The sequence below is a fragment of the Leuresthes tenuis genome, unplaced genomic scaffold (assembly GCF_036924035.1).
Source record: "Leuresthes tenuis unplaced genomic scaffold, fLeuTen1.0.hap1 SCAF_16, whole genome shotgun sequence".
Lineage (NCBI taxonomy): Eukaryota > Metazoa > Chordata > Actinopteri > Atheriniformes > Atherinopsidae > Leuresthes > Leuresthes tenuis.
This window is the reverse complement of record NW_027325370.1, coordinates 14,227,748-14,251,446: the sequence shown is the minus strand read 5'-3', so window position 1 is coordinate 14,251,446 and position 23,699 is coordinate 14,227,748. Positions and strand designations below refer to the sequence as shown.

The 23,699-nt window shown below is 42.4% G+C and overlaps 1 protein-coding gene across 2 annotated transcripts; it reads right to left on the bottom strand.

The window, feature by feature from the left end:
* Nucleotides 1-824: 824 nt before the first annotated feature.
* On the bottom strand, nucleotides 825-22,523 carry epha2b (eph receptor A2 b). 2 transcript variants are annotated; one of them, XM_072367999.1, is made up of 17 exons: nucleotides 22,352-22,523; nucleotides 21,597-21,676; nucleotides 19,424-20,072; nucleotides 9,552-9,707; nucleotides 8,825-9,184; nucleotides 8,496-8,626; nucleotides 8,001-8,172; nucleotides 7,814-7,913; nucleotides 7,077-7,132; nucleotides 6,843-6,968; nucleotides 5,953-6,150; nucleotides 5,797-5,858; nucleotides 5,444-5,653; nucleotides 5,146-5,295; nucleotides 4,844-5,037; nucleotides 3,968-4,123; nucleotides 825-2,604 (listed from the first exon to the last, which is right to left on the bottom strand). In XM_072367999.1, exons 1-17 carry the CDS (start codon nucleotides 22,434-22,436, stop codon nucleotides 2,496-2,498), a joined length of 2,994 nt encoding a protein of 997 aa, XP_072224100.1. In that variant the 5' UTR covers nucleotides 22,437-22,523; the 3' UTR covers nucleotides 825-2,495. The 2 variants fall into 2 exon arrangements, with proteins under 2 accessions (XP_072224100.1, XP_072224101.1); XM_072368000.1 differs by having other exon boundaries at nucleotides 5,965-6,150.
* Nucleotides 22,524-23,699: the final 1,176 nt, after the last annotated feature.

The window sequence follows — 23,699 nt, the reverse complement described above, 5'->3', positions numbered from 1 at the left end:
AACTTTTTCCACAAGGCAGACATGTCAAGCGTGCATGAAAAGGGTGTTTACAGACATGTTGAGTGTATTGAAACTCTAATAGATTCATTTTTAACTGTCATGACTTACTGGGTCACATTACTTGAAGCCATCATTATCATAATAACTTTTAGTAGTTAAAAACGGCTGAGATTATGAAAGTTAGAAGGAATTATTTCCTACTGCTCAGAAGAAGTCAAAATGAGTGCAAAATCATGCAGTTATTTGCCCTAAAATCTAATGTTTACCTCGTTTCAAGCATTTCTGGAGCATGTATGGGCATGTGAAGAGGACGAGTTGTGTGTCACACCTTGACAAAGCAACAGTTTGCTTCTTGTCTCCTTGTATTCCAATGTATGGGGCTGTTGCACTGTACATCTCTGACCTCAGATGCAACAGGAAAGTCCAAGTTTGGTGGTTACTTCCCATTGTCATCTAGCAAATCTGAGTCTGATCTGTTTTTGATTAATTCAAACATCATGGCTAAATCGGATATCTTCTTATATACAAGTATTTCATGGTTGATTTGATTAGCACATCTAAATCTATTAAAACATTTTCAATATTCGCTGACTGAGCAAGTTTTGTATTTTGTAAAAGCATGGGGGGGTTTGCTTGCTCAGACATCAGCTTCTAAGAGGTAAAGACTCAAGTGTTTATTACAGGTTCCCTTTCTGGAATTAAAACCTCCCAGCAACATACAGGCACATTCTTGTGGGAAGTATAAACATCCTGGCACCATATGAATGATAAATAAAGCTTTCCTTTGTTATTTTGTGTGACAGAAACAAACAAACCTTGCCAAATTCAATTTAAGACTTTATTTTGCAAATGCAGTCTCAGGTATGAACAGTTCAGGAATCAAAGAGGAATAGAGCTTTTTTTTTTTGAGAATTTATGAGCAACCTCCAATTATAAACCCAGCTCAGTGTTTATCAGGATGAATAAATAAAAGTTAAAAAATAAATAGGCTATTAAATACAATATAAAACAATAGGCAAAAAGGAAAGAATTTGCAAAGGAGTTTGCTCTTTGATGTAGGAACACAACAAATTTGGAAAGGCAGCAAAAGTAGGAGACATTGCTTTGGGAAGTGGAGTGAACTTGGAAAATTAACCAGTTTGGCTAAATGATTAATATTGGAAATCATACAAAATGTACAAAATGTAACTGCAACCGATAAACCAGAGTAATACCAAAAAAAGAGATCCCTTTTCCAAAAATGGGTCTATAAGCTACAACATAATCATACAATTAACAATACAGTGAAAATTCAAGTAAAGGGAGGTGTACATCAGTAACACAAAGATTTGCAGTCATCATTTAAGAGCACCGGGGGTCTAATTTACACAACACACTACACAAGAGACAGAGGTTGCTAATCTTCCCCAAAGAGGCACTTTAAAATGTATATAAATGTCAACATGTTACTCAGACCTACAGCATCATGACTGAATATTTGGAAAGCTTTTTAAAAAATAAATGAAACTTCGAAATTCCAAACCAAACCAAACAGATGTTAAGATATCATATCAGTGACCATTTTTTAGGGTTTTTTGCATTTTTACCACTTCTCTGTTCATTGCTTCAAATTAAAACCTATTCCATTAACACAATTTCATTTAGTTCAGTTTTTGAGTGTAATTGCCCTTTTTTTTTTACAATTCCGAGACAAAAGAAGTAAAATTATACTTGATCCAAGTGCTACAATGTCATAAGTTCTTAATCAAAAGGCTTTTGGTTACTGCAAAAACACAAACAAGGAATAAAAATAGAAAACGTGAATCTTTACACAGAGTACCTTATACATGTCCGTATACATGTCTCTTTTTCCACATGAACACTCATAAGAGTATAGCTTCATTTCTGCACAGAGCCGGCAGGAGGCATGTAACAATACCAGGTCCCGTCTCTCTAACTCTGGACCAGCTCTAGCTCATTTCAGACCTCTTGATGCTCTGCCCTCATTGGTCTGACAGGAAATGGAGCAAAGTGCCAGTTAAAGGGAGATTGTGTGATATCAAACCACAATCTGAACCACAGCTGGACTTTGCTGCTCCCACATCCTGTGCTTCTCATGTGTTTGACACTGTCTGTGACAAACTCAGGGTACAATTTTGTAAAGCTGAAGCAGGTTGATTGTTGACTTTTATGAAGCAGGAATGGAAAATAAAAGATAATGCACAAACAATAAATCGTATCTGTAAAGAAGACATGTATAATAGAAAAATAGATATTTAGATATACAGAGTCTACTTGATACATTTATTGTGGTGTATCTGCTCCATATCCTGTGTGAAAGATGAAGAAATTACAAATGTATAGTAAGTCAGTCTGATTAATCCGGCCCACAGGATGGCACAGTTCTCTCGGTTCTGTTGATCCAAAGCCGTCCCTGCAGTATTGCTCCAGCTCAGCATAGAGTTCAAAGGGCTGCCTGCTGCAGTGCCTGATTTTAACTCCCTCCGTCGTAAGGATCACACTGCAAACACACTCAGGGTGCTGGTCTGGTCCTTTAAACCCAAGATGCTGTAAGCTATTCTTTTCAAATGGCCTGGCAGTCTCACCCCGATGTTCTTGATATCCCTGTGTAAGAGAGAGATGACAGTGTTTAAGAGGAGATGCATTGATTCTCATTCTGGCCTTGTTCCAACCCTTTCCACATACATCCTTCCTGTCTCTCAAGCCTTGAAGCAATCACTCATTCAGTGTGATGAAATGTCAGCATGGAACTAAAGGCATTCAAGTCTTACTTGAACCAGATCAGATAGGTGGGGTGCTCTGCAAGTTTTTAATCAGTCAAAGTTTTATTTCGTATTTGACAATAAAGGATTTTACCGGGGGTTTCACTCTTCACAAGCATGTGATCCAAACCTGCGAAGGCCCTGCATACACACCAGCCCTAAAGCTTTAATTACAGCCTTAATTACTTAACGAGGATTCTCCCTGTTGACCATGAATCACTTGTCTGGCAAGCAGAGGGGGATCGTAAATATCTGGTGGTTTTCTGAGAGTGCTACCAGATGCCCTGAGAGGGAAACATGGGGCCATGAAATCACACCATACTGTATGACAAACACTTCAAAAGAGTTTGTCCAGGCTTTAGAGTCTGCCCATCTTCTCAAGATCAAGAGCAAGTGACATATATGTACAATGGCAGAAGAGGGTGGGGCTTCTGTTTGGCTGGTCATGTGGTAAGAAAATGCTCAGGCCTTCGTTTTTGTTACAAAGCAACCTTATATTATGTGCTTCACTGAGTTTTTTTTCCCCAAAAGGATGAGTTAGATTGGTTAAATTACTTCTTGAAGCACTACTACACATCTTGGAAGATCTAATTGCCTTGAGGATAACTTCAGGGGGTACATTCTGAGCACACCTCTTAAGTCTTTCTAGACGTTCAAATCACGCCCATTTATTTCAGGTCCTTAATCTCCACGGGCTATTCTCTCCTTTCCCTTTAACACTGAAGAAGCCACAAAAGGCCTTTGACCTAAAAAGGCAAAGCCGTTGGTTTTGGGGGCTCAAGCAAAAGTGCTGCCCAGGGCAGCTAGTCTGTGTGGGTGAAGGGAGGGATGGGAGAAAGAATGGGGAGAGCAAAGCAGAATAAGAGCTGTAGCCACCACAAGCCACCACCACCAGCCTACCACAAATGAGCCTACTCCAGCTCCTTCCCTTCATTACATTTTCCGTCTCAAACATTTCTCAAGTTGTAACCGAGGTTAGAGATTATATTGTGTGCAAACTATTCAGCTGGCTGTTAAAAAGTAACATTTATAGGAAAACAAATGTATAAACTGCCACAGAAGGCCATGACAGGCTTTATCTCTTTGTGCAACATATTGGTTAACAAACTAAATTTCTTCCTTTTTGCCAAGAACATGCAAGCACATAAAGTAAGTTCTCCTATAATGTTCTGCCACCAAAACTGAATGTCAAATGTCAGACTTACTCATTCTTCATCTGCAGGACCTGGTCCATGGTGATGATTCCAGCATGGCTGAAGTTCTCACTGTACTGGTTCATCTTGATGGACTCAAGCCACTCTGACACTGACCTGAAGGGAGAACCATCTGAGCCGCTGGTGCTGGGCAGGCGGATGGATACGCTACCGAAAAAATGTAGATCAAATGATAACAATCAACAGGCTTTCCCACAACAACAGCAGATGACAAATCCCTGTAATTACTAAGCAGGAAACCAGTTGGTGATAAAAACCGGTTAAGGGAGTCAGAGTGAGAACTAATTAAAATTGGAGCATGACAATCTTTTGTCCTTTCTCACTGTTTCTGCCGTTAATACTCTCTCACAAAAGAGAAAATATGCATTCGTGCAGTCTCAAAGAAAAGGTTTAGAGTTGAGTGCACTTGCAGCTGTATTTTGTTTTTCTTTCTGGGGTTTTTATTTGCAAAGGCTTAAATGTAAAACCAATGAAGTCAAGTTTTTAGCTCATACCAAGTACATCTCACATTAGTGAAGTCATCTTTTTTTTTTGAGTGTGACATAAATCTTCAACTCTGGCTGCTGCATAGCAGAGTGTGATCATTAAAAAAATCAATGCAGCCTCATTTCTCTTTTCAAATTCCCCCTTTTCGATGCTTACTGTCAGGATTTTATGCCACATAAACTGATAAAAGAGAGGATTGTGAAATATATCAAAAGGAGTGAGACTAAAAGCTGAATTTATATGAGCTGTTTGAATGGGTTTTGGTTACAGGTTCGTTTCCAAGAACTGAGTGTTGACAGTGGCAGCTAGTCCGGGATGTAGACTCAGAACTAGAAAAATATGCATTATGAGCTCTTTGTCTGATACGTAAATAAATCTTACCGTGGGTCAAAGTCTGCGATGGCCTTCAGGGATTCTGGGCTGTGGAGCAGCTTGTCCAGCAAGCTGACGATATCCCCAAAGCGTGGCCTCTTGGAGCGATCCTGAAGCCAGCACTGCAGCATCAGCTGGTAGACAGCTGAGGGGCAGTCCATAGGTGCAGGCAGCCTGAAAGCCTCATTGATAGCCTTCATCACCTGAAAGTAGTTTATCAGGTGACATATTATCACTTGCTCTCACTTGTAACTTTCTTAAAAAAATGTCAAAAAGTTTTCAAAGTGATATTAAAAAATAAATAAACTTACCTCATGGTTACTCATGTCCCAGTAAGGTCTTTCACCAAATGCCATCACCTCCCACATGACAATGCCAAAACTCCACACATCACTTGCTGAGGTGAACTTCCTATAAGCTATTGCCTCAGGAGCCGTCCAGCGAATGGGAATCTTCCCTCCCTGTTAAAAAAAAACAATTGAGTTAAAGAAATCAATAAAAATCAAAGATCCACATTAAAGGTTTGAAACACCCCACTACATCTCACTCCTCGTGTGACTGAGGTAAATCTTAATGGCGGAAGTTTTCAGGAAAGACATATGTACTCACACTTGTGGTGTATGTCCCCTCAGGATCGTCTTCCAGTACTCGGGACAGGCCAAAGTCAGACACTTTACACTCCAGGGTGTTGTTGACCAGGATATTGCGGGCAGCCAGGTCACGGTGCACGTAGCTCATGTCAGAGAGGTATTTCATGCCAGCAGCAATGCCGCGCAGCATTCCGACCAGCTGTAAGGACAAGAACTCTCCATCATGGTCCTGATGGGAGAAAATAAGATAAGTTCTGTTATATTGAGCTCTGATCAAACAAAATACAGACTAACAACAAAAAAACATTGACTTTACAGGTTTGGACGGGACAATAAAAAAGGTTTGCATTGTGACAAATGTGACCGACTTACCCTCAGGTACCTATCCAGTGCTCCATTCTCCATGTATTCAGTAACAATCATAGCATGTTTAACTGCACAAAAAGAGAACAAATTATGAGTCTGATCTGTTCCAAAACAGGCAAGGGGATAAAATTTGTGAAAAGATTTTAAAAATACAAAACTCACAGAAATCCTTACATTTGGTGACCACCCCCTCCAGTCGAATGATGTTCTGGTGCGAGAACTGGCCCATGATGGAGGCCTCGCTCAGAAAATCCTGCCTCTGTTTCTCTGTGTAGCCTGGCTTTAGGGTCTTTATAGCTACTGCCACCTCTTTCCTCCCTGGCACCTTCAGAATACCCCGGTACACTTCACCAAACTCCCCTGCAGGAAAACATTATTATTATTGTAACGATTGATTTAGAAAATAGATATCAAATGTGTGCGTGTATGATATGTCCTCTTAAGTTTCTAGCTGCAGGGCTTGGCTGTGCAACATAAAGAAAATGAGGAAGTCTTTGTGGCTGTTTAGCCTGAGGTGCTCCAACAAAGGTGTGTTTTGGATTGGTGTTGAGAGAAAAAGAGTCTACATTGTGTAATTGGTAGATGGCCTGTGGTGTGGGAGCCTGGGAATCAGCTGTCACGTGAGAAGAAAGGGGGGCATGTGGTCATGGGAGCTGGGGGTTGAAACAGGCTGCCGGTTCAAAGGGTAAAGGTGGTCGCACTTGAATAAACGTGTCCTCAGCAAAAAAGCTTGCGCAAGGCACGGGAAGGTGCTCTGATATCTCTCCAAAACACTGCTGCAGAAATTTCTTTTATATAATGTTTCTGTCAACTTCTGCCAAAACACATCGATCCCACAGCCAGGAGTTGCCCCACAACAAAAAAGTGTCTCAACTTGTTGTGTGAGAACACAGACAGATATATGTTAATCTCACCAAAGTAACCACTGTCAGTCAGTCTGCTAAGCAGTGGAAAATGCACAATATAAACAGTGAATTTGGGGATTGGAAAGATCTTTCAACATCTCTGAGTTAAGCCCCACAACAGATTGTCTCAGCAGGGTTGTCACTCACCAGCTCCAATGACTTTCTGTTTGGTTATGTGACTTGGGTGGACTTCAGTGGCAAACTTCAGAACAGCTATGTTGGGGTCCTCATATGTATGTGGATCCACGTAGGTCTTCAGCGGCTTTAATTGCTCTGTGGGGAAAACAAACATAATTGGGTGTTAACAAGTGAATAAAACAAATCAAATAAAGTGAGACTGCAAGATCAGAGAACTCTTTTATTCATTTCTATTTTTTTTACCTGGGCTTGAGAAGTAAGTGTCCTCTGGTCCCTGCCTGGTGTGAGAGTTTCTTCTCCTGAATAAAAAGACAATACAGCTGCCAATTAATGCCCAACTATGAAAAAAACAAGTGGACTTGTCTTTAAATCATCCAACCACTAATATCAATAGCAAATAGCAACCTTTGTAACCATTTCTCTGGATGTTTTAAGCTTACAAAAGCATCCAGACACTGATGCAATGCATCCATTCAGACAGAAGCGGCCCTTTGATAAAGGCTGGTGATAGACTGTGTTTGCCAAGACAGTTTAAAGACTGAAAGCAGGCAGGAGGTGGTTGGACAGGCTAGCTACAATCTGCTACAGTACAGACCCAGGTCACCTCTACAAAGTGTCTGTGGCCTGGTATAGAAAGAACCAAGCGCCTCTTATCATCAACAATGTGCCACTCTGGGCTAATTTCCTTTCAAAGGCCCCAACACTCACTAGAATGTAACCACTGAGCAATGACAAGACACATTCAACACAAATTCCTCCCTGGTGAGTACTGGGACACAGATCCAGATAAAGAGAAAGAGACAGCAGGCTAAAGGAAGAGAGAAAGCGAGATGTGAGGTGAGAGTGAATGCAAAGGCCACTTGGAGGATCCACAAAGGAAGGCCAGAAGAATGATAGGGAAAAGCTGTGGAGAACAGTGCATTGTGAGAGAATAACAGAACAGAAAGACAAGGATGGCAGCAGAGTGGGCCGTCACTCACCGTCTGCGCAGAAGCAGAATTATGACCACTATGAACAACATGATCGCTCCTCCAACTGCTGCAGCGAGGATAACAGCAGTCCTGTTAGGAGGATGATGTCCTGAAAAAAAGAAGCAAGCAACACTTAGGAGAGATGCCATTCCTGATCACAGCTAGTATATTTTTCTTCTGTTAGTCCCTTATGTACCATCAGACAAGGTCTCAAACTGTTCCTCCATGCTGGAGCCTCCAGGGCTGCCATCACTGCTGAGGGCCTGAACCCTGAAGAGGTAGGCTGTGCCTGGGTCCAGATCGCTGATTTTTACAGAGTTCTTCTCCAGTATGAGCACGGTGTAGGTAGTCACATCCAGGTTATCGTCCTGGGAGGGAGAGGAAGGGAGGTCAGGGTTACTGCTGAGGTCAGAGGGCATAGTCAATTTCCACTTTTAAATTAGTGGGACAAGTTGCTCTTTAGTGTGACAAAGCCAGGCTGTGGTTTCTGTTTCTGGATAATAATCAGATCAGGAGCTCAGAAGTTAAAATAGTTCTATGTGCCACTGAATTGTCATGCCTATCATACCAAATTACATATTTATATAGTGCATAACTCATTGCAAGTTTAAACATGTACTTTGGCAACAACCACATAAAATCAACTCTTTAATGTCAAGGCACTGCAAATGATCAAATGAGAGTGGCGCACCTTCTTGCGGTAGGTGAGTTCATAGCGGATGGGCCTGGATTGGACCCGTGATCGAGGGGACACGTCCCACGAAAGGGACAAGCTGGTGGGGGCCCGTTCAACCAGTCGCATAGTGGTAATTTTGGGTGGATCTGAAGACAGTGGAGAGAGAACACGTGATGTATTTTTGTGATGTGAAAACCTTAAAAAAGATTTACACTACAGCCACAATTCATCATCTTCCTGCAGCAAGATTTGACTTGCAGCACTGTCACTACCTTGTAGATAGCATCTGTTATTACAGCAGCACAGATAGCGTCACCCCACTGTCTCATATCAGCAGTGCTCACCTGTGTAGTGCAGGGATGTAGTCAGAGTGATAGAGGGAGGCAGACTGTGAGCCCGTGGCGTTGCCTGACTAGCAAACTGCGACACACCACTATGCGCTTCCACGATGAAGGTGTAGTTGAGGTGAGCATCCAGCTCGCTCACTGACACCTTGGTGTCAGTCAGGCCTGTGCTGGATGGGTCATAGCGGATTTTCTCTCCGCAAGGCTGGCACTCGATACCCTCGCAACGCTGGCATTCAACGCTGTAGGTGATGTCGTTTCGGCCTCCGGTGTCTTCAGGGGCCTTCCAGGACAGGAGGAGTTTTCCTGCAGAGAGCTGTGTTGTGGTGGCCACAAGATCTTGAGGGGCGGAGGGGAGGCCTGATAAGGAGAGATAAGGAAAGGAAAATAAAATATTAGAAAGAAGGAAGTGGAGAACCACAGGACGCCAACTGTGCAGTATTTTCCTCTGAGATGACAGAAATAAGAATACTATTATAAAGAGGTTCTAAACGTCTAGTTTATGGTCCTAAAAAGGGCATATTAGGCATGAAATATATGAGGTCAGAAACCATAGCTGCTGATCTGCACGAATCAAAAGTTGCTGCACATCCTGTAAGACTAAGAAAGTCACTTTCAAAATGTCTCTGTGTTTAGTACAAACTGGGAAAGTCATGTATGGAAGTGGCCATAAACAGCATTTCACTAATAGCTAAGATGCAAATTTCTCTTAATATATATTTCTCACCTGAGCAAGGTCCACTGATAGGGTCTGTAGGAGCCCGATAGAAGCCATCCATGCAGGGACAAGACAAAGCCCCAGAGTCCAGCCCCTGTGTGTTGGCAGGACATGGCTCACACTTGCCATTGGATGCTTTATCTTTGAAGAAGCCTTGCTGACATTCTGCAAACACAAAATGACATTTGCAACCACTGAGCAACCGAACAAAAACAAAAGTGACACCAGGCAGCATCCCAAATGGCACAGAGCAAAGCCAGTTCCTCCAAATCATTCAAGCTTCTTTGAAAGATCAGTAATGCTATGAACTTTTCACCTCTGAGCGCGGCACAGAGAGGTTGAGCGGACACGTTATTATGTCAAGGCTAAAGGCCACGTTTAGACAAGGGATGAAGATGTGGGAAGAAAACATGGGCAAGACTCTGCTCAGTGTTGACTCTACTCATTAAAACTCTGTCCATTCCAAATAAAAAGCCGCTCACATGAGCCCAGCCCTGAAACAAAAATGCAAACTCGCTGCATTACTGGCACTCCTAGTCTTCACCTTTTTAAACCGCCAACCCCCCTCTGCTGTTGCTTTCGTACCGTCTCTGTCTCAACAAACACGACCAGTATTCCTACATTCCACAACAGCAAGTCGTTTTTTTAGTGCTGCAGCATAAAGGAAATAGAAGGAACAGAAATCAGTAAAGTGCCAGAGAAGCATCCGTTGGCACTCTCAAGTCTATTATATTTTTTCTTTCAGAGACCCACATCGAGACCTGTGAAACTGTATCGCCAAGATAAGATGACACCTAATTTCACACTTCTAACTCAGAATAAAGTAATGCAGGTACAAGGTCCAGCTGTGCATAGCAATGGTGAAATCTGAACTTAATACGGTGTGAAATTTTGGAGAGTGCGCCATAAAGGAGAGTGAAAATGAGACGGCTCCCCTTTAACTCCATCAGAGCATTCCGATGGCTGCTGCTCATGTCCTCACATCATTGCACATTCATCCACAGGCACACACGTTTATGTGTGCACTGCAGACAGACACCCACATCCAAATGCATGCACAAAATACACATACATGTATGCAAAGTATACTTTTGGACACGTGGATATTCTGGCATCAAGAGAGGGATTATGTCCATTGGCTGTCACCTGTTCATGTCTCTCTGCTTGGTCAATTCAGCTGCACACATAGACGTTATACACACACATTTCCTTCCTTCCTTCCATGTCGGTTGCCTCGAGGGTTTAAATAGCTCGTGACAGATGTTGGAAGATGTTGACAATGCAAATGAGGGCTAATATCTGGGCCAAAGGACAACAGAAGACAGAGGACTATATAAGCAAAGAGGCAAACATTTGAAATGAGGAAAATTTTGGCAAAACAGTAATTAGACATTGACAAAACAGGACATGCAAGCCAAGTGAAATGAGGCATTTAGAGACAGAAGTTACAGTAATGCCATTGACTGGGAGAAGCAATGAAACAGTAAGTCGAAGGCAAACACAGCGTGCAGCCCAGATTCTAACAGGGGCGAACTGAAAAGAGTCAAGGGCAAAGACAATATCAGATTCACTTATAGATACTGTCTTAGTCTACGGTTTCCCGTGAATGAAGCTCATTTGGAAGCCACAAGTGACCACACACAAGACAGAAAGCACTTAGCATCAGCTCCATTTAAGTCATATCAAGGGGATTTACTCGACTGACCATGAATCTCACTTCAACTGAGCTTGGCTTTTCATCTAACTGTGGTTCACAGAGCAGGGGCAGATCTGTTGTGAGGAGGTGTGTATTATCTGAAGAGCATGACACGATGGTGGGGAGAAAAACACCCAGCCACTAAGAGTTTGTACGTTTGTCCAATAGGATTACGTGGCACTCAATCCTCCCTCTTGACGACATCTCTTTTCTGTCTTGGCCAGCTGTTTCAGTTACTGCTACTCATTAACGCAAATGAGGCAGAGGAGAGGTGGGATGAAGCAACAGAAGGTTTAAGAAAGGAAGAGAGGAGTACTGTATCCTGCAGAGGACTGAAGAAAGAAAAGAGACAGGCCGGGGCAAACTCTTGCATTGAGAAGGGCGAACAGCTGCTGCCTCAAACCCCGATTCATTCCCCTACCTCTCCACCTCGTAATCCCCAAATTCCTCCCTCCCCTGCTTTCTCTGCTCCCAGTCGTCACTAAAAGGGCTCCCAGCTAACCCATTAACATTGCTATTCACCACTGACCAGCAGGCAAGGAGAATGTCATGCCATTCAAGTGCTAAAAGAAAAAACATACACACACACAAGCATTGCAGATGGGAATAGCTGAAATGCCACATGGCAACTGAATAGAGGAGGACTAGCCTCTTTTTGGTGCAACAGTGCAATACATCGTGGTCAGGGCTGTGGAGATGATGGCCTTACACTGTGTGTCGCCTCTATAATCAAGATACATTCCAGTGCACACCACCCAACAGGAGCACAGCGCCTTCAGTGCAGCCACAATTTCTGTGCAGATCTCTCTGAAGTTTGTGTATCTTGAATATGAGTCACAGTGACAGTAAATGGAAGTAGGTGACTCTCTGCTGGGGTATTTAACTAGAGTGATTCCTCGACAAAAAAGAAAAGTCCAGTAAAAGCAAACTTCCTTGTTCCATGGAGAAGGTGGAAGGGGGGGGCTCTGGATTGTTGCAGGACACAACAGGAAGCAGGAAGTATGCGGCTGACGCAGCCTTCCTTCCTAAAGCAGCCAATCAAAGCACTGAAGCACAGGAGAGCATGACGAACAGAAGAACCAGCGCTGAGGCTAAGAGCCCTGAGACAGACTAATAACCAAAAAGGAAGCAAAAATGTGTTGACCCAACATGAACACGGGCACTAAACCCATAAGGGGGTTCCTGAGATGAATGATCTCATAAACAAATGTCTCTCAACTTCTCCTTAGTTAAAACGTTTGAAAAAAGGTTGGCTGGCCATATTTTTCCGTCCCACTTGTTACAAAGCAAAGAGCTGTTTGTCATTGAGAGGCCCCCGTGCACCTCGAGTGGCTCTGTGTTTGTTTATTGAGAATGAGTGCAGGGGCCTGTTACGTTCAGGGAGCCCAAGTGGCTCTGGAATAGGAGCCTCGAAGGGTTCCCCGGTTTGTCTGAAGAAGTTAAGATGGATGAGATAGTGACATTGATGAATGCATGGTCGGATAGATGGATGAATGGGTAACATGGCGGCTTGACAACAGAAATCGCCTTCAGGACATGAGGAGTAAGTGGTAGGGGGGCCCCCACGATCGAGTCCGGCGCGGGGCTTTTAAGAGGCAGAAAGGTCATGTCTGCCTCAGGGTAGTTGTGAGTTAAACTGTGCATGGCTTTACACAGAGTCATTGGCCAAGTAAAACAAACACATGCTCACGCTGATGAGGAGGAAGAGGGAGAAAGGTTAAATTCAGAGGTACAGACAGCAAGCAAAAAAGATCTTGGAAAAATAAAACCAACCAAGAAATAAACACAGTGTCTAGATCTATATCAGAGCAGTTCCCCAGTCGTTTCTGGAGGCGAGCGAGTCTTGCTTTATTTGTACCCTCTTTGTATACACTTCCCCTGTTTTCATCCCCAAGTTGGACAACCTTGGTTGTAATTGCAATATATCATGTCATTTTGTTTATATGCAGGGTGACAACATGCCATTAGTATTTTTGGGTACCTGATTGTGGGAGCAATGGGGGTCTCTGATGGGGGAGGTGGACTTGGAAACATGATCCAGAGGTCACTGAGGTAGAGGAGGGGAGGAGGAGGCAATAAAGGTGTAGGGGCTGATGGAAGTGTGTGGAAGGGGGTTGAGGGCATTAGTCAAAAGGATTAGCTGACCAATGGAGCAGCTGTAATGGCATTACATCTGTTTTACAATTGCACTCAGGCTTTCATCTGGGGTTGTTAACAAACACAATAAATTCTCTGATCCCCTTTCTCCTCTGACTCCCTCCCACTCACTGACAGGAGGAGAGATACAGGGAGTGAAATGTGGAGTCGAGGAGGAGCACATGGTGCTCAAAAAGTGTAAAGATATGCAGCTACTCTGCTAACCTTGGCTGACATGATCACACAGCTTCCACACTGAGTCGTTGTTTTTCCAGGTTTCGCCATGTTGCTCATCAGTTCCACGCACCCAGGTGACAAATGCAACACAATTTTACAACACCTCTGCAAGCCAACAGGTTGCACACTGGAAGCTGACAGACGTCTGCTTCCTGGACAGGGGAAGTGGCCAAAACGGGACCAAATGCACCAATAAACAAAATGACTTATCAGGCAGGACAACAAAATAGAAAGCGGCAGAGCAAGTCCGCCGAGTGCAGGCCGACAATGAAAAGCCCTGAGCCGACGAGTTGGGGAGTCACCGAGGGATTAGGTGACCTCCGGTTTCCGCTGTGGGCTCGTCCTGTTAGCAGCAAAGGTTGGGTGTTGTGTTGGGGAGGGACTGACTGATTGGGGGGGAAGGAAAGTGCTGACCTCACACACCAGCAGTACAATACAAAGCGCTTCACATTGCTGTGGACTCCCCCCATCACAACACACACATACACACAGAGCCTGGAGGCTCAGGAATGTCACCAAGAGGAAATATGTCCCAACTCCACAGCACAACCAATGCACACACACTCACAAGCTAAGAATTGTTAAAGTTCACCTATTTAACTGATGGGAGAACTTTAGAAACCAGTTGCTAAAACAGAAACAAAAACCTGGTAAAAGCTCCAACATCCAATATCATTTATATTTACAACAGATAAAATGGCAATGTTTTATGTGAAAGATTTTTGTGGAGATGTGTGCTGCTCTTTAAACTTTTTTAGCTTCTTTTTCACTCACCTAACAAGCGAGAGACCATTGATATGTTTGCTGTTGTTGTTCTGATACAACACGACCTTCAGTGGTCACACTTTTTAAACCATGACTCCACTATCCTCTGTCAAAAAGCCCATCAGATATCCTCTGTGCGAGATTTTCCATCATTGTTTTGCCTGTCTATTATTTGCAACAAAGGATGGTGGAACAAGATGGTGCATGACACCACTTAAAAGTGCCCTCAAACCCAACCCCTCTTCATCTAACCAACTCCCTCAAGTTCAGCCTGCAAGGCAAACGTTATCTTGGCACAACATCTGAGATCCACAAACTCAAAGTAATCACGGTGGCTTTCAAGAGCCAAAGAAGAAATAGAGAGATAATATCCAGCCTGTGCATCTAAATGAGCAGCGTTGTTCGATAAGACTGTGGCTTACAGTTTTACTAAGACCAGCTAAGGGGACCAAGAGTCAGGGGAAATTGGTGGAGCAGAAAATTACACTGCAGGGATTATCCTGCAGGAGTGAGATGATTCTATTATGTGAAATCCACCTTGAACCAACTAAATGAAATCTCAGAGATCTTGAGGAGTGGTGCCGTGTGTCTTTGTACACCCAACATCAGATAAACTAAAATTGCAAAAGACCTTCGTCTTAAAGGTTTGGGGATATTATGAAAAAGTCAGCTGGTTTGAGGTACAAGCAGATTGAAAGAACACATTATAGCCATAAAACATTTGATTTCTAGCATGTCTGAAGGGTGATTTTTATTTTTTTTAAGTGAACAATCAACAATCAAAATCCTACCATCTCTTCTCAACAAAACTAAAACAGACAGCTAAGATTTACTTTTTACTTCCAGCTAATGTTTATGCCTTAACCACTATGTGACTGGGACAAACTGTTTTCTCCTCCTCTCCACTAAAAACTCTCTGATTGGCAGCATTGTTCTAATTTAGCCTCTATTTATCTTTACGAGTCAGTCAAGGAGAAAAAGTATTTATCAGGGAGCAAGACGAGAAGTGTACACAGTCTAAATAGTCCCATCAGGGTCGTGTGAAACGGGATGTTTAAATTCTATTGGTGTCATATTCATGACCTGCAAACCAGCCAAAAACAACAGCCAGTCTGTGATTTAATGGGCAACATGAACACAACATACAGAGAAAAAAAAGTTTTTGTTTGTCTCTCAGTTTGTTGTGTTTGGGACAGCTTGTGCAACAGTTTGTGTCTCTTGAGAAGTTCACTGGGAGGGCTGCAAAATAATCCTGGGAATAATGAGTTGAGATAAGAAACTATCAAATAAATACAAGATGAGAGGCAGAAAATTGAGGCTAAAATAGATAGTCTTCAGAGACTAAAGGAGGGGTAAAGGAGAGCAAAGGAGACTACACAAAAGCAAGAGGGCAACCAGAACCAGTAGTTACTTCACTTAAAAAGCTCAAACACACCCAAGTCAATTACTACCCATACAAATCACTCACCACAACGTGCAGTCACACTACAACTTAGTCACCCACTGTTTGGTGCATCAGCTGAGATGAGTTTGGAGACACGAGCACAGAGGGAAGGAGTGGGCGAAAGAAAATAGTTTACAGGAACCTCCTTGGCGAGAGGAGTAATAACTTTACTGGAACTCAGTCGACAGTTGTTCCACCAAGATGCCATTTTCTAAAAGACACCAAACCAGCCAACAATAAGACCAAATATTCCATACTGTCTCTTCCTTTATATAAAGAGCCTTGTGTAACCATAATGTTGGATTAAACCCTATTTGTCGAGGCTGTACAGCAGCCGATGAGGTGGACAAGTTAGGCACTAACACAAGGACCAGTTGGGGAAGCCCAGGATCTTCTGAAAGGTGACGCACAGTAATTACATTGAGCCAGGGTGGATTATGGGTAGGGAAGGGTGTGTCAGTAAATCAAAAACTATTCAAGGATAAAAGCCAACTTACTGATTAATTTGCAGTTGAGTTTTTGTTAAACAAAAGGAAAAAAAACAGATGTTTTTCCAGGACATCCTGATCCGATGTGGATACAAAACAAAAAAACAAATAATCAAAGAAAGCTATGTTGTATTTTCTTCTTAGATTAAGATTAACAATATAAATTGTGGATTGTTAAAGCAATAATAAAAAAAGGTGGAAACACAATAAAAAACATTGTCCAAACAAAGTTATTTAACTGCATAAGAACTTAACTCAGTTATTCTCTCATCACTCATACAGTGACTGTGGTTGTGTATGAATCCTAGGAGCAGCTCTTACAATGCTCACTTTCTTTCTGATGAATTCCTATGATTAATGCATTATTTTGAGAGTTATTCTAATTCTTTTCAGGATACTGTAACATTTCCACAACAAAAAAAGCCCATTTTGTGCTTGCTACTGCCTCCTGATATGATTTGCAACCTGAAATGCTACTACATTCTGTAACTACTCTGCAGCAAATTAAGTGATTCATCTTTGCAGTTTGTTTGTCCAATTCAGCAGTTAGTCTGAGCACCGACGGCCACCAAGAGGCGAGCGCCACGCGTCACATACAGAAACCTCAACAGAGTTGAAGGGGAAAAAAAATATCCAAAAAATAAGGTTTGATGGACCAGTGATCTCTTGGCCAAAAATACCACCGTGGTGAGAGCTGATGAAGAGATGGAGACAAAAACCAGACGAAGTCACAGATCTCTGTCTTAACAGGTCCCATGGGGTTGAAGAGTAATAAAACAGAGTGAACACACAGCAGAACATGGAAACTTTCAACCTAAATAAGAAAAAAACACCACAGCTAAAGTTTTGTGGTTTCTTTCCAAGCACCAATCCATACAGGAACGAAGAGGGAGAATGATTAACTGTGTGTCTGTGGGATACTTCTCTTAAAGCCCTCTAAGCCATTCATCTAGCCCTGCTCTGCAGCCCTGTGATTCATTTCCACCTTCATCTGCAACTGCCCTCATGCATCCCAGACCTGTCATTTGACTTCATCCTAGTAGTTTTGGGGGGTTTCTTTGTTTAGCCATTTTAATGTGAGGGCTTGACCCGGAGCTGTTCTTCCCACCTCCTGGGAATTCCACAGGTCTGGAGTAATGTTGGGAGTCTCCTTCTCAGCAAACTGATCAGGAATGTACCAACCAAGGGGGAGAGGAGGTGGAGGTGGATGTGGGATCCGCCGGCCTTGTATGGAAACACAGCGCTTCATTGTTCTCCTACCTTTGCATTCCGCTCCTCACCTCTCTCCGTTTTAAAATCACACCCCTCTTCTAAACACAACCTCTAACTTTTGGATGACTTCTCCTTCAATCCTTCCTGTCTCTCCTCCTTCCCACCTCCTCCACAATCCTCTTACCCGGCACTTTTCCGTAGCAAAAAATTATGTACTGACAGAAATCTTCAGCACTTTTATCGGTCAATTGCCAGTGGGTGGCAAGTCAAATCTATAATAAGCAAGCAGCATGTCAATTTCTTACTGTAGCTCAAGGTGTATACCCTTGATTACAATTAGAAGTGTTACTATGAGACTTATTCAAATCATGCATGGGTACAAACAAAAGCAGCGAAGGGGGAATGTCACTCGGGGCTGATGAGAGTCTTTAAGTGTTCAGTTATGGAACAGATCTGAACAGGCCCTCACATGCCAGCCTGTGTTGTATGTTCACATAAAGACACACACACACCAGAGACAAGACTCAGCAAATTTGTGAAAACAAAGGGAGAAGAAAAAAGAGATGGATGTATAGAGAGAAAGGGGAACATGCAGTCGAGGGGAATGGGAGGCTCTGTTTTCTGTGATGCATGATATGAACTAAGTCAGTGAAGCTCAGGAGCTTCATCCTGCCTCCTCCTCTTTCCTCCCATGAGCCTTAAAGATGATAATCTATCACAGTACAGTAGCCCCCTGGCTTCTTTGATCACTCTCAGTCACTCGGGCGGCCTATCCCACAACAATAAACGCTTTCTTTACTTGGACTTAAAACAAAACTACGCCATAACGACAAAGTCAAAGGCCTGAGTTATGGCCGGACTACAGAGCACACTCATACCTAGATAAGACAGTGGGTGATAACCACAGAACAGGAAATCACCTGATGCAACAGGCTATAAGTTATGAGCAAGGAGAGGTGTTGTGAAAGATGAAGTGTTCGAGCAAGATATTCATTAAACAGCGTTCAGAATACTGTACAGGATTTATAATCTGATCATTACTGTGACCAAAATAAAACACTATAAAGAAGACCAGTTGACATTTTATGCTACTAAAAGTGAGTTTCCAAGAACATGTCGGCATATTTCACGGCAGAATGGAAAATTAGGTTGTTTGCTTTTAAAAACAATAACTTCAACCCGAATGACATCAACTTTACAAAAAACAAACTTATTTTTTCTTTATTGTTTTTTGTAAGTTTCAGATCCTTTTTAGGCACTGAAGTTAAAAAAGGATCTGAATGTAAAACCCACAACGTAAAACTATTTTTTTCTTAAAAAGGGACATTAAAAAAACATTTTCTAAAATACTGTTACGTTATCTTTTTCTCTTTGGCATGTAGCTGTGTTTTGTGAAATATCGTGTTCTATGTTTTGTTGTTGTGTCCTCTGTAAGAGCCCTTTGTGCTTTTGGTGCCTGTTGGTGGGTTTTGCTCTTCTGGCCCAGCAAGCTAACCTCAGTCTTTGTGATACTCATGATGATGTGATCTATAGCAGAAGTAAACTGTGTTTGTAAAAACTATTTCAAAGATTTGCAGATCTTAGAAGCAAAGCTGCATCCCAAACGTTTCCTACATTTCTCACTTCAAGGTCAGGGATGATGCCAGGACATGTACAAGAAGGCCCGTGCATTCCTTCCATAGAGGAGTCGTATTAGCCAAGGGGAGAATTCCTCTGAACAATGATAATAGCACCTATGATCAATATTTGTCATATAATCTGTTTTATAAGCTATGGTAATTAAAATAAAGGTACAAGGTGCTTTGAAAACACCCTCTATAGAGAAAGCCTCCTGGTTTATGCCTGAACAAGAAAAAGGGCCTCAGGGTAGAGAAGCACCGAGGATTTAAAGGCACATCCTTACCTTGACATGAGTCTTCATCCTCCTCATATCCGGCTTGGCACTGGCACAGCCCAACTGGTACCACCCACTCCCCATCTACAGTGCAGTAAATGCGAGGCACCTCCTCACTGTCGGCGTTTTCCACGCAGACCCCATTCACCTCCCTGAGCGCCTGGTTCTCACCTCCGGCTACAGTCTCAGGGAACGATGCAAGGCTCTTTACCGTGGCAGGGCAAGTTTTGTAGTACACTCTGACAGAGAGAAGAGCCACGCAAGCTCCAATGTCTTGAAAGGCCAAGTAGAAACCTTTTCGAGACAGGTTCTCCACCACTCGCGTCTCTTTGTTGATGCTCATTACATTTTTGCTGGTGATCTCATCCGGAGCTATGGTGGCCACTTTCTTAAACTGGCCCTTGCGGAAGGCTGTGCCCACGTCTGCGTCTGACTCAGACGTGAAGAAGTTGAAGGTTTCCTTGCAGGTTAATGAGGCGCCATCAAATGAGTTGCAGTCGCGCACAATAAACTGAAGCTCCACGAAAACCCGCGAGGCTGAAGGACGCCGCTGGATGAAGGTGGTGCGCAACCAGTTGTCCTGTTCACGTTCCCCGACATTGCAGACGGAGTAGGTGTAAAACTGAGAGCCATTCAGAGTTTTCTGAGCGACCTCCCACTGGAAGAAAGCCGCACAAACCAAAAAGGTTAGACATAGAAGCTCCCCAGCGGTAAGTTTTTCTGACCATGCTGGGCTGAACCAAAACTACAAGGATGTCAAAACAACGGAGGAACCATTTCAAGTGAGGGTTCAGACACTGTAATCTGAAGCTAGAAGCAAAAACAGTGTGTGTGCGCAGGTGCCCATGGCTCCATATATTACTAATTACTTCCCCTCAATACTTTTATTTTCCTTCACAGCAATAATGCATTTTTTTACTATACACAGAATTCCACTTTATGAGCTTTTGCAGGATAATAATACAGCAAACCTCAAGGCCGCTGACTGACATTTGCATTTCTGACATTGCAAAGATACTAAATTATTTCCCTTCAGTTTTTTTTTTTGCATTCACTGGCTTCAGCCCCAGATAAGATTGCTGGATGCATACCAAATGCTGCCGCAAATATGTTTGAGAAGAGTGACAGCCACTTCTAACATAAAATTGGCTCATGAAGAACAACTGGCCCAAACAGACGCAGAAGCTGTGGTTTACTCTCTGCATGTAGCCACTGTGCTATTAATTAAAGGAATGTGCTTCGCTGGCTGAGTCTGTTGTTCTTCATATAAACCTGACAAACAACAGCAGACTCTACACCTCTATTAAACAGCTGGTGGACATTTTTTATAAGCAACCCATGATGCTTAGAACAATATAAGAGATGGTAGTTACATGAGAAAAAAAATGCATTCTTGCAAAACTTGAAAAAAAATATGGAAACACCTGAAATATATTGGAGAAAAAGGAGAAAGTGTCAGAGATAACTTCAGCGTAGTAAAACCTCTTTGAGAGAGTGGAGTGAGCTATTGAATAGCATGCCTGCACATGCCTTTGAGTCATCAGCACATGAAATTAGGCTATTTACAGTGAATCTGCATGGGCCTGACTGGTCAATTACTTTGTAACCGCATGATGGTGGAAGGCACACATGTCTCTGGTATACTGCTAAAGAGATAACCACAGCATTTGGGAGGCATCACTAAATGTAGATATTTTCGCGTGGTGTAAGGAAAAGGAAGCTCTGACTGATTGGCTCCTCCTGAAACCCCTCCTCTCCAAAAAGAGGTACCACATGCTGCAAACTTTAAAAGTTAATTGCTCTCTAACATAGAATTCTGGAACTGAAGCCTTGAAACCACAAGAAGCCACAAGTATTCCCAGCTCAGAGCTAGAAGCTATTCTAACTGCCTAAGCTTTGGTGCAGCCCCGACATGCTCTGAAGGCAACTCCTGAGAGGATCCCTGCACTCCTTCTCATACCCATACTCAAGCAGGTTCTCACTGCCAGATTTTATCGAAAACTGTCATGTGCACAAACAGGGTCCACTCAGCATTTGCTCAAGTCAGAGGGTCACGTGCTTCGTGCTGGAGGCTCTCAGCATAGCCGAGCACTTCGTGCACATTTTCTCCATGCTGGTTTATCCTAAGGCAAATTCCAACTAGAAACGTGGGAGCTGGAGGAGAAGCCTGAGTGATACTCACCCCACGTCTGTCGCCCTGTTCTAAGGGCCATGTCAGCCAGCCAAGTTCTCCTCCTGTTGCCCTCATATCCAAAAGCACCTCTGTGGAGACAAGGGAATAATGTCAGTAAACCAGAAGGCAGCTTTAGAAAAATCAGAAAAGAAACCATTTTCCTTTGGAACAGAAGAAAATCCCCCAGCTTCTACTTTTAAGAAAATAATATGCGCTGTATCTATAATGTCAAACTTAATTTCGCCAGACTCATGCAATTGTTTTTCGTTTAATTTACAAAAGGTCCCAAATGCTTCCTGTATAAGTTGTGAATGAGGTTGGCGAACTTTGATATGCTTGCGTATCAGGATGCTGAACTAGGTATATATATATATATATATAAAAAAACATTGTATATAATAATAAAACGACTCATTCTGAAGGAAAAAGATTGCAGTGCGACAAACTATTTCAAGTGTTCACCTGCTGGTGTTAAGAAGTTTAGGGGAGCGCACAGCCAGCAAACTTTCAATTCCGCTCACTATCCAAATTTAGACTAGACATCTAAAACAGACATTTTTACTCAAATAAAACGTTTTCATTAAATAGCTCAAGAGTCTGGAGTAGTGTATGGCTGTTACAAAAGGAAAGGAGAACATTTCATGCTTTTAAAGTTATGTCAAGTAGTTTCTCCGCATGGAACGCGTGCTTCCCCTCACTTAAACAGAAATATTTAATGTAGCAAGCTGTTTTGGAATTAACTTTAAAAATATATATATACTGACCTTCTTTGGTTTGTAAAGTAATGAAAATGCCATTAATGAGTACATATGAAAATAATAAATGTCTGATTCCACCAAAGAAATCCATTTGGAAAACTTTTCCTTCTTTTCTCCACTCCTCGGTTTGGCTGGGACTTCGCTCTGAGAGGTGAGCACAGCTCTGCAGCTCATTCACAAACGGCTCGGCACGTCACGGACTCCGCCTGCTGGAATGCGCGTGTGCGTTTGCATGTGTGTGCTTGTGTTAGAGTGTATGTTGGGGAGGAGGCATGGTGCGTTTTGTGTTTTAAGGGGCGGAGGTGAAGGGGGGCGACCGTGCCGCATGAGAAACTTTTGGAACCTTCAAGGACTGTTGGATATTTCTCACATCACAACATATTATACATGTTTAAAAACACAAAACTCCAAGCAGACCACTGTTTGGTTCAGGATAATTGAGAAGAACATTTAGGAATTACAGCAAGCATCTTTGTTTATGATGTTAGTCCACATCAAACTACTAAACTTTCAAAAATGCTGCTTTCCTCCAACGGACAAAGTGAAACAACAACTCCCAGATTAGGATATTTTACTTTGAAATAGATTCACCTCTTAAAAAGTCAAACAAGGTGCTTCACTTAAATGTATAACATTTTATGCTACTTGGACCCCACTTCCATTTGGACCCCACAACATATCAGAGGGGGGTAGCATTTGCTCTACACTCCACTGCATTTACCTGACAGTTATTTGATCAGAGTTTGATAGGACTTTAAAAAACGATTATGAAATTATGTGTGTTGGTAGGTCATAAAATCTATAAAACAAAGTGAATTAATATACAGGAAGTTAAGCAATCAAACTGTATATATAAAAAGGAAAATCAGCCCTATCTTAGTCAGCTATAATATCTAAGTGTTGTTACATGTCAATAAATCAGCTATGATAATGAGGAAACAGCATAATGAGGAAACAACATAGTGACACACATTTACAGAATCTATTATGCTGACATTTTATACTTTATGTGCATTGTTTGGTAATACAACATAATATTAGCTACCATAGAAAGGTCTGGGGTGTAATATTTACTTGTAATACAGTATCTGTACTTTCTGAATGTGCCTTTATAATATATCCAGAGGAGCCCTGAGATTTTAAAATATTTCATCAACTGTGATACACTGCAGTCTAGTATAGTTTGTTACATAAATTATCTAGACGGACATTTCAGAGAGAGTGGAAACTTTGGAGAAACATTTCCTCCTTTATCCACACTCTAAATGTAATGAAATGTGATCAAGTAGCTTGCTGACAGATAAACAATCTTGCAGACAGATATATAAACAAAGCATACTAAAAACATACATCC

What these genes read in the sequence shown, in the direction of transcription:
- epha2b (XM_072367999.1), bottom strand. Translation starts at nt 22,436, where the DNA reads ATGGATTTCTTTGGTGGAATCAGACATTTATTATTTTCATATGTACTC. An exon ending in TACTTTACAAACCAAAGAAG is followed by an intron (nt 21,677 to 22,351) that starts GTCAGTATATAT and finishes TTGTCTCCACAG; the next exon opens with AGGTGCTTTTGGATATGAGG. An exon ending in GGGACATGAGTAACCATGAG is followed by an intron (nt 5,038 to 5,145) that starts GTAAGTTTATTT and finishes AACTACTTTCAG; the next exon opens with GTGATGAAGGCTATCAATGA.